The 11,892-nt window shown below is 27.7% G+C and overlaps 1 protein-coding gene across 1 annotated transcript in view; it reads right to left on the bottom strand.

The window, feature by feature from the left end:
- Positions 1 to 5,355: 5,355 nt before the first annotated feature.
- Positions 5,356 to 11,892, bottom strand: part of LOC129972809 (protein jagged-1-like) — a 168,238-nt gene continuing 161,701 nt past the window's right edge. Inside the window, exons 18-21 of the mRNA XM_056087085.1 lie at positions 11,220 to 11,486; positions 9,542 to 9,682; positions 7,991 to 8,150; positions 5,356 to 6,598 (exon numbers count right to left, since the gene is read on the bottom strand). Of these exons, the coding sequence (XP_055943060.1) occupies positions 6,129 to 6,598; positions 7,991 to 8,150; positions 9,542 to 9,682; positions 11,220 to 11,486 (1,038 nt within the window). The 3' untranslated portion in view covers positions 5,356 to 6,128. The remainder of the gene's footprint in view (positions 6,599 to 7,990; positions 8,151 to 9,541; positions 9,683 to 11,219; positions 11,487 to 11,892) is intronic.

Below are 11,892 nucleotides of genomic sequence, written 5' to 3'. Positions count from 1 at the left end.
GAAAAGGGATTCATTTAGCTTATTAGATAAATTTAATTTGACTAATTAATTTGGTTATTTAATAATTAAGTAACACATCAAGACACATCATTTTGTCTTAGAAAAAGAACTGAGGCATCTAAGTTTCTGACTTACTAAAAAAATGTGTCAGAACTTATGCCAACCTACATAATTTTATACAAAGATTGATAATTTTGGTGGAAAGCATACTTCCCACGGCCCTAGAAAGGGTTAAATATCATCATGGAATGTTCCAGAAAACTCACCTAGTAAATGCTAAATATTCAAAAATTTTCAATTAAAAATAAAATTTTAACAAGTACATACGTCGACAAGATTCGATCTCGGAACCTTTCAGCGCGAAGTCAAGCCACTTACCTCAATGCTATCGGCGCTTGGAAAGGGCGTCGCAATATGTAATGATAAAATAAATGGGGGAAAAAATGAAAAGACATTTGTGTATGAAATTAACTACGATAAATAGTCAAAATGTTGCTATTTAGCTTTCCTATTATCATAAAATGAACAACAATATTGCAGCGATATCAGGAAAATATCACAGCAATATCTTCTTGCCGGCGTTAAGAATATCATCCAACATCGTGAAAATGTCGTATATCTTGTGCTAATAAGGTTATATCTTGCTTTAAACTTTCCAATAAAGTCAAATCATGTTGAATTAAATTCAGATAGATATTAGGATTCAGAATTTATTTCCCATCATGTTGGAACGTTCCGTTAAATCACCCCCCCCCACACACACACAAACACAGTACAGATGAAATAGTGTAGTAGTAGTTGAAAATTAGAAATATAAATTTATCAAGTAATAATATCAGTTGAATCATTGGTACAAATAGATAATAATTTATACAAATATATAAGATATTAAAAAAAATCTAATGAATTTAAAATAAACCAGACTGATTGATATGAGTCAAAAATAATTGTAAACAGATTAAATAAAGGAACTACTATTTATGAATTGAAATAAAATACAAATATATATTTTTACATAGCTAGTTTCCCAAGATATTTATCGCAGTTATAGAAGATAGCGGAGAATGACAAATATAGGCCTTAGTATCCTTTTTCAAAAAAAAAAAAAAAAAGACAGTAATATTAAAAGTCATTAATGGCATTGTTATGGAATTGTTTTATTAAAAAAAATGGCAGAAAAAATCACTTTAGCAAACCATTATTTCAATTTTTTTTATATTCTTGTTTATTTAAACTTAATTTTTTTTATATATATAATTTCAACTCATTTTTTAAATTATTAGGAACAAAAATTTGCATTGAATCGAAGATCTGACTCTTTGTATAAATTTTTAATTATTATCTTTCAAGTTAAACTTGGGGGGGGGGATATAAGAATTCTAAAAACTTTGACATTAAAAAAAAATCTAGAAGTCTTAGACATACATAAATCCATGCTAATATTTATATTGCAGATATATGAAAGCGTCTACAAAAAAATTCGAGATCCTACCTTTAACAGGAAAAAAGCTTTAGGAAATAGCACTTGCATCAATAAAAATAAAAGCCTGTGAAATATACATTTAAAGTTTGCAAAACTATTAAGTAAGAAGTAATAATGCTTTAAGATCTATAATTTTTATTTTCTCATATATAAAATATACAGACAACTCGAACTCGAGATTTCTTCCCTTTTCAGATCTTCCTGTGTCGGAAAAGTACATTTTTGGCTTTATGCCTGTCTATCTGTTTGTGAACACGACACCTCAAAAACGCTTGGAGCTGGATGGTCGAAATTTGGTATATGAAACGAAGATCATATTTATAGATTTCTATCAAATTTTGAACGAAATCTTTCCGCTGGAAATCTGTCTATCGTTTGAGTACAAATGAACTCAGTAATTATAATACGCAAAGAGTAAGGTTGATACACACAGGTTTAGTACCCAAATTATATGAACAAACAAATTTTGAGACAAATCTGTTGAACAGATGAACGTTTGTAGGTTTGAACTTTCATATGCATATAAGTGCAATAGTTCTTAAACACAGTGACTCAAATCAATGAAATTCGGTATGCTATTTTGTGACGATAACTTCAGTTTTGTGTCAAATTTACTCATCAATCGGCCAGCAAAAAGGCGTCCAAAATACATTCTTACGATAGATTGAGTAAAAATGCTAGATTGGGGTCAAAAATCTATGTTTGGTAACTATCAGTTACCAGGGCCATGCAAAGTATTCAAAGCCTTACCACAGGTTCAAAATTTTATGTGGAGAAAGACGAATACGATCTTTATGGAAAATATGCGAGAAAATTTCTAGAAGACAACTTCCGCTAGTTTTGTATTTATTTCTGAACTTAAAGAAAACTCAAACACATTATTTAAATTCAATATAATTCAACATATGTTTTCTTATTAAAATTATTATGTGTTTGTATAATATCAATAACACTAGTTAAGGCAAAATCAGATTACTTGGATTAATTAAAACTTATATTTCCATGCAAGTTTAGAACATACTTCACTTCAATAAGATAATAACAGTAATTAAAATAAAAAAATGATCATAAAATTTTTCATTCCTTTTCAGTTTTAAATTGGAAATGAAATTACAAAATTTTGCATAGTCTTTAACTAATTAAAATTCTTTAAAAAATCGATCTGAAGAGCGTCGTTGCCCTTCAAAGTATATATGTGCCAAATATGACAATTCTAGGTGAGGAGGTCTGCCCTATAGAGTAACAACACAAACATACTCATATCTTTGTTATCTGCAGAATTTAGAAATGGCTCAATGATGTGGAAATGAATAAAAATACAAAACACCAAAATATTAAGAATTATTTTATTATCATTGTATGAAGTTTTACAAAACTGAAAATCAGTAGCTTTGCATTGAAAGGAAGTTCAAAATTGTGCAAATGATAATTTGTGGACAAAGAGAACAAAATGCTGAAAATTAAATAAGCTTTGTTACAAAAAAATAAGTTGCTCCAAAAATGGAAATTATAAATTGATATAAAAATGAGAGCTTTCATTTGTAAAATTCAATCTTTTCATCAAAAAAAAAAATCAATTTTTGTGCAAATTAATCAATACATGGTGAGGACTGAAGTATTACATCTGATAAATAGTTATTTTTGTATCAAAATATAATTTTCACATTTCCATGCTTCGAACTTATTTTTTAAATGATATTACAAAGCTCTTGTGGATATCAGCTTTTTGGGAAAGCAAATTTTTACAAGCATGTGTATTAGTATGATAATCTTCTATATTACAACATTGCAATTATAAATGAAAAAAATACAAAGAAGTTAGTGTTAAAGTATCTGCCTACATTAAAAGACTTGTTTGAACTTGCAGGATTATTCATAAAATGTTACACATAAAGAAAAAAGCATTGAAAAAAATTTAGATTAAAAAATATTTTTAAAATCTTTTCGGGAAAAAAATGTATACAAATTTTTCACGCTTTTCTGTCTTTAATATATATAAATTACTTCTTTGAAATATGTCCTATTATATGAACAAAATTAAATTATCTAATCAAAAAATAGAATTCATTCATCATTTAACATAAAAATATAAAAAAATTAATAATTAATCATTGGTTAATATTTTTTAACAAATAGGACATTCCCTTAAACATCAACTCCATGGTTCTGTTTTTTTTCTGTCATTTTACTGAAGCTGTCAATAAAGAATGCTAATAAATATTCTGCTAAAGATAACACTAAATTCATCAAATAAAAGGATACATTTTATGTTTGGACTTGATAAATAATGCATAAAATATTAGGAAAATATTTCAATCGGTTACATTAACATTTTCGATACTATTATGTCCTTCCAATTTATTCCCTGAAAAATCAATTTATAATGCCTATTTTTGCTCTCCTTAATGTAAGGACAATTATATTTAAAAAACTTCTATTCAATTTTGTACTATTATAATATTAAAAATGAAGAAGCAAACAGAAATATAAAAGCAAACCTTTGAAAGACAATTTGAAAGTCAAAACAATTTGAAATTTTTTTATTGAAATGGCCATTTTAATGTAGGCAGATGCATTAACTTCGAAACTTATTGCTTACAAAAGGTTTCCTTGGCTTTAGTATGCATTTTAGCAAAAAATTTCCATAAAGCTGAAACTTTTCCATAAATATTTGTAAAATATACATAAAAGCAACAGTAATAGTTTATTTACATATTTACAAATCAATTTTATGTGCTATAAAACAGCATGACTGAAAAACGCATTGAAACATCTTAATTGGCATTTTTTTTAACAGTCATTATATTCCTTTAAATTACCAATACGATTCTTCTGTCCTTTTAAACCCCGAATAAAGAACACGAATAAAAAAGAATTCGGATAAACATGCTATATAGTGCATTTTTACTTTTATAAAATCACACATTCGGAATAAGAAAAAAAAAAAGAAAGAAAAAGAAGAATATATCTGGAAAAAGGAAAAAATGAATTAAACTAATATCGTAATATTTGTGGAAAAAATATTTATTTTTAAAAAAAATAGAAAGGAATAAAAAAAACAGCTTTAATAATTCTTATTTTTCATGCATATGACTGTTTGTTAGGAAACAAATGGGAAGCAAGGCGTAACAATCGAATTTCTAAAAATTAAACTAGTAATAATAAGTATAGAACAAATTGCATAATTTTAAAATCTATAGTTATATATCTTTCAAAGCCGCTGGTTAAACATGTTAAAATATTACTTCACATTACATGAACATGTACGAATATTTATAATAATTCTTAAAAAAAAAAAAAAAAAGCGCGAAATAATAATGGATTTACAGAAAAGGGAATAATTACCATAAATCCTTTATAGAAATTTTTCCCTTTGAAAATCAAAAGAGCATTTAAAAAAAACAATTTCATTCTTAATTATTCAAGTCATAATATTCTAAATTTAAATTTCAATTCTTGTAAAATTTAAATCCATTATGAATAATTATTTTCTCGAAGATTATTTTATTTCTATTGTTGATGAAATTCTAGATTCTAGTAAGAATTATTCTTGTCCAATACTTTATTGCCAAAATTTAAAAGAAAAAATAAAATCAATAAAAGAAATTAATCGTTTGATGCAAAAGCATAATCGTTTGAAGAGAATCACGGGTTTTATTTTGATGCAAATTATTTCATATATTTTGGACAATTTTTTTGGTCAGTTAAAAAAAGCGCACATAAATTTCAGTAATAAAACTTAAATTATTTTAAAAATATATATGTAATTTTACAATGAGTGCATGCAATTTGAAATATATGAAAAAGAAAACAAAAATATTGAAATTTTTGTTTTATTTTTTTTATATACATGTAAGAGAGTTTACATTTCAAAATATTAAGTTATTTCTTCTTAAAATCTATGTTTATTTCTAATTGAAATTTTTAATTACATCTAATTTAATTTTGCATAATGCATGTTTTACTTTTGTAGAAAAATATTTAGGTTAGGTTAGGTTAGGTTATTACTACATCTACTACGACATCTAAAATCTGTATTTCTTTTGCAATTGTCATATGATTTAAATAAAATATAAAAGAAAATTGTTCAAAATTGTTGTATTAAACATCTTAATAATAACATTTTCATATGATTTGAAAATAAACGAATCCATCATTTAATGCGATTGATAAAAAAACATTTAAGTTTTCTAAAAGTTATGTACAAAAAAAAATGACTTGTTTCTAATTTTTAGAATAAAAATTTAACTAAAAAAAATCAAATAAATTTTAAAGCTTTACTATATTAAGACATCATCAAAACAAACAAACAAACAAAAACTCTTTAAAAAACACAAAATGAGCTGGGGACTACACAAAATGTTAAAATAATAAACTGCACATTTTGCATTAACACAAAGCTTAGCAAGCACATCGAATGCTATATCACACATTATTCAACATAACGTTAATCAAAAAATACACTTTAAAGGTGCAAGTGTCTTTAATGTGAGTTAAAACTTCACATTGGTAAAATATTTGAAAAAAAAATCCATCATGTGCATATGACTGTGACTGTGAAGACGATGATGACAATGATAGGAATCTAAAAAGAAGTTCCACAAAAAAATAAATAATTTATGCTCTATGAAAATGTTTTCTGGTGCTAAATTACAGCGCCTGTAGCCTTGTCTTTCGTGTGATTAGAAAGTTTTCGAAATGTGTTATTTTTCTCACAGTCTTTTTCACTAGATATGGTTGAATTGACACACGCTTCTGGTAGTTTGGACTTGTATATTTTGGTTGGTATGTCGGCCTTATCGGGGTCAAAGTCAATCATCTCTGAAGACCCGCTGGGCACGAAAGAGCACTGCTGTTGTTCCCTTGGCATGACGGACTGCAGAGAATTGTGGTAACGACACAGGTTGTTTTCGGTTAGGTTGTTCGTTTTCTCGTCCTTTTCCAGCTGCTCCAACTTGCAGCTGTAAGTTCTTGGCAAGGAGTTGCAGTGGCTGTTGTCTCTTTTGGTCTTCTTACGGCGGTGGTGCCAGTAATACCAGAAGACCCCACCAGCAACTAGTAGTAAAATCAGTAAGGATAACAAAAGAACCAGCAGCGGAACATAAGTTTTTCTCTCTGAAAAGAAAAAGAAGAAAGGTGGTTACTTTTTTTGCGTAGAATGAATGAATATGTGTATGCTTCTGTATATGAATATATCTTGTGCTCAACAGAATTGAGCATTAAACCTGGAACTACCTAATTTAACGTATACGTACTTTGAAAAATGGGAATGCACGCCTCGGAGAGATTTTTAAAATTTTTATTTAAAAGTAAGCGAAATTTTGGCGTTTTCCACGATGACTTTCGAAAATATAACAGTATGAAAAAGGCTTTTTAAATCATCTTAAAATTTAAAATAATAATAATCTTTCAAAAAAATATAAATTTTTTGTAGTATAATTTTACCTCTATTTTTAAAAAGGTTTTTTTAAATTTTTTGAGCTTATTTTACAATAACATATTTTATTATTGAAATGAAATGCAAATAATTTTCATTGTTGCTACTAATATTCCATTTTGGCGTTTTTTCATTGTTTATGATGAAAGTATGAAGATATGGCTGTTTATTTCATAAAGAAAGGGTTTCTATTTAAAGAATGCCTTTAAAATATTTTTTAAGATTTGTTGTTCTTGCAATCAAGGTTTAACTTTACAAGTAAACAATTATGGCATCTCATAATTTTTTTTTCAAGTACGCTCATTTCTAAATATTGCTATTCCTTAATGTCCTGTGGAATCAATCCATAATCCAAACAGTGCATAAAAAGTAAATTAGACTAAATAGGAGGCAATTTAAAAGAAATTATTTTCTATGTGATTAGTATATTCTCCATGCCCATTCTAGAACATGGCAATATGGAAAAGCATTCTAACTTATTTTCTAACTGAAAGAAGTTCATTATAACATTCTTAAAAGTTTCTAATGAGTTATTTACGAAAATGAAACGATATTGTACAATTAATTATTGCTAAATTGATTTTTTTTTTTTTTTACGTTTTTCTAATATCCAAAACGAACTTCTCTTACAGAATAGTAATAAAATCCTTTAGTTTTATTTTCATAATCATATGCTAAATGTTTAGAAAGCCCTTCTAGAAAGGAACGGGATCTGATTTAATACAATATTTTATTACTTTGGAATTCAAAAAATCGCAGTCCATTGAGAATTATAAAAACCTAGTTACTCCGTGTCTATTTTGAAAGCTATACTATTTCCAGTAGGACTTTGATTGTAGCATAATAGCGCGAGCTAATTGTGATCTAAGCTTGCTTCAATTATTAGGAAATAATTTACTATTTTAAATTAATTTTAAGATGCGTGATCTTTAGAAATAATGATGGCATTTTTATCTTAAAATAATTAAAGTATCATCCTTGAAATAAACCGAATAGAACACCATATGGTAACATATTCAGAAGTAACAAAATTCCATTATAAATGTCTATAGAACAGATAAATTACCCACCTTTGTAATCAGCATTCACCATGGACGTTTCAACTTTCACTTCCATCACTCCGTTGAGGATAGTTGTGTTGTGATGTTTTCTGCTGATCAAGTCTGCTATTTTCTTTGTGATGTTGCTCACGACGTGAAATGTTTCGATGGTGGGTCTACCAGTTGTGGACTGAAATAAATTACGCAGAAATCTCTTGTTAGATAACGCTGATAAAAAAATAAAATTTTATAAAACTCTGTTGTTGCAAACAGCGAACCTGTTTCGAAAGGTTTTTGAATGGAAAGAAAAGAATAAATGAAAAATTAGACCTACAATATATTTTTTACTGTAACAATGTAATTGTATATTTTTAATAACTTATTTGTACTATTAAAACTGAAGTGAATTGAACAAAGAAAAACAACAGCAACTGGGATTTTCCTTAGTATTAGACATAATGCAGACTTAGAACGAAAAAAAAAAGTGAACTTTATAAAAAAATGTACTAAATATAAATAATGGGTGGAAATGTGCACTTCGGAGAAGGGTTTTTTTTTTTTTTTTTTTTTGAAATTTTAACTAACTGAAAATTAAGATGAAGTTTGCAATTTTTCTGTGATAGCTACCGAAAATATTATAGAAAAAAATTAATTTTACATTTTTACAAAATTAAAAAAAAAATTCCCTTTAAATGATATTAATTTAATAGTTGTGCAAATACTCTCTGAATTCTGACAATTTTTAAAAAAATATATTTTCCCCCATTTTGCAATAATTAATTACAGTGTTGCTCTGAAATTCAAACCGTTTTTCATTGTTTCATTCAGTATTTAATCGCGTGATTTTCTTCCAATACTGAAAGCTAAGGAGAAGGATTCTGTTTAATATCTGTGTAATTTACAAGACAAATAAAAAAGCGAAGTACCAATGCTGGGAAATTTTGAAGATAGGTGAACAGTAACCGATTACTAAAGTTGCGATGTTATAGACCTGGTATCCATTACAAAAGCCCATGTACACAATGAGCGTAAATAATTTACAACACAATTTTCATGTCTGGCAAATTTACAGTATTATGAACATGAAGTTGTTTCTAATCGATTTAATAACTAATATTTCGGGCAAACCAGCTGGTTGCCATAGGCAGCTAGTTGAATAATAAAATGAACAAAGAATGCTTGAGATTTTAAAAATATTGTAGAATTAGCACACAAAAGAAAACTAATTCATCTCAAAAATGATAAAATTTGATTCCAAGAACACTGAAATCCCCGTTCCCACGGAAACTTGTCATGTATGTGTAGTATATACAAGAAATGCCCATTTTCGTTAAATTTTCCTTTAATAAATGCATCGTTAAAGTATGCTTTTGCTGTGTTTAAAATACTGTTCTGAAAGAAAAAGAATAACTGACTGACAGTCATTTTTTTTCTTTCTTTTTTGCCATTACTATTCTCAACTATTATTTGATAATAACAATCTGATTCTTGTTAAAATCATTTTTAAGTAGGAGTTGCTTTATAAGATGAATCATTCCTCGATTTTTAAAAAAAAAACCATATCATTCTGAAACCACTTACGATCGTGACTTCTATGCTGTCTTCTTCATTGAATTTCACACCACAAAGCACAATAATCATGTCCTTGCTTCTGTTGTTCATTAGCATGTACGACAGAGGAAGTTTTCGAACTTGACTACAAATTTCTTCCACAAGAATACCCTAAAACAACAAAATACATTATCAATAAATACAAGTAGTACACGCTCATGTTACGTCAAATAATTTTTAGAATAATCCAAAAGCTTTACATTTTGTTAAAAAGTCTCTACCAAATTACATTATAAATAGGGCCAAATATTTCATTTATTGTCTTATTCAAGAAGCGTAGAGTTTTGACCAAAGATAGCAGACATACAATACAAGTGAGGCCAATTTATTTATCATCGAGGTGGATCTGGAGCTACAAAATTTGGCACATGCACTTATGCCTTTGTGCACTAATTAATACATTTTGTTTCGAAATTTTAATTAATTGGGATGACGCGAGATTTTGGTGTTTTTCCGTGATAACTTCCGAAAATATTATTGCCTAAAAATAGTCTTTATGCCTTTATAAAATTCAAAAAGAAAATATTTTTTTGAATGATATGAATTTATTTTCTATAAATTATTCTTGCTTGCATTTAATTAAGGTTTAAACTTGTTTTTAAGTATATTTTACAATCTTTTCATTATTAAAATGAAGTTCAAATTGCTTTCATTGTTGATACTAATATTTTATTATGTTTTTTTCTTCCATTATTGTTGATCAAAATATGAAGATTTACTTATTTTTCCATAATGAATAAATTTCTGTTTAAATTACCCTTTTAATTAGCTTTTCAAAAATTTGTCAAACTTACAATTAATATTTAACTTCAAAGTAAGCAAGATTGGAAAATTTTTAAAGAGCATCCACTAAAATAATTTTAAAGAGCATCCACTTAAATAATTTTAACAAGAATTTTTTTTTCTTTTTGGATTAGTTGTAAATGAATCACTAAGGTTTCAAATTAAGGTTCACATTTTAGGTGGGATGACAAAAATTAGGGAGATGGTGTAAAGCTTTTAAAATAATACTTGTTATATATCTAACAAAATATGAATTTATAAATACTTCGGTGAAGTAGTTCTTAGCAAGTTCGAATAAAAGATGTTATTCAAATTTTTCTCACAAAAAATAATCATTATAGTTAGTTAGTTTTCTCAAATATATAAAATTTTGCTCCATACATAGTTACCAGACGATTTCAGAAAATTGACATTGTGTCTCAGAAGGCAGAATTGTTTCATATTATATCTCAAAGTATTTATCAGCATAAATTATGATGTATAGTTCACTGATTGATTATTTTTTAAAAAGTAATATTCTTTCCAAAAATTATTTAACCCACAATATTCCAAAAAATAATGAGATGCATTATTATATATGATGATAATGATTCTTAAAATATGTATATTGTTATAATTCCTAAAAAATGAATGAGAAAGTTTTTGTTTTTATACCGCTATTATAATAATCACTATCCAACAAGAATGTAAAATGATGCCCTCCAAGAAAATAAAATGATTTCTTGGCCAATTTTAATTGCCACAATAGGCAATTAAAATTGGCCATCGGTTTGATAAAGGTTAAAATAGGCAAAATAAATCACATTAAATATTTCATTTTATTGATTATCGCAGATGAGTAACACTCTGCCAATTGATAACTTACATGGAACATTTTACTCTTGTCAAAGAAGAGTGTTATTTTAGCACAGTTGTTGCTGAGTACAGCATTGTTGGGCACGCACTTCTCGTCCGGAATGAGCTCTTGAGACAGTGCCTCCGAACTGTTGTCACTCAGAACGCACTTGCCGTGTGGCCGGCAGGGAGGTGTGAAGCAAGCATCGGAGGAAACGGGCACACAGGCCTGGCCGGGAGAGCATAGTCGTTTAGTAGAGTTGGGATCCAAATCACACAAGCGAGGTCCACACCACATCTGTGAAAATATTTCTAATATAAATTTCTATAGTAATAGCATAAATCCATCATTATAAGGATGAAACTACAGGGTTAATGTTGAATTACGAAAGTTGCTGAAGAGGATTTATTATGATTGGTGAGCAAATCAGAATTTGGTTTAGTTCCTGCATTCTTGACGGGTAAGATTTCTAGTTTTGAGTGCCAGCTAATTTATTAAATTGTGTTGAATTCTGGTTTTTATAAAGCGCTATCTAGGATTCTAAGAGAGAACATTATACACTTTAGTTTCTTGATAAGACATTAAGATTTTTTCTCAGCAGTGAATTAATTTATTAAACTGCATGGAATTTTGACTTCCAAAAAGGCTCAACACAAGATTCTTGGCAAGAGTGCTAACAAATTCCTTTCTGTATCTTTGATAC

The sequence above is a fragment of the Argiope bruennichi genome, chromosome 6 (genome assembly GCF_947563725.1).
Source record: "Argiope bruennichi chromosome 6, qqArgBrue1.1, whole genome shotgun sequence".
NCBI classification, from domain to species: Eukaryota; Metazoa; Arthropoda; class Arachnida; order Araneae; family Araneidae; genus Argiope; species Argiope bruennichi.
This window is presented reverse-complemented; position numbering and strand designations above follow the sequence as displayed.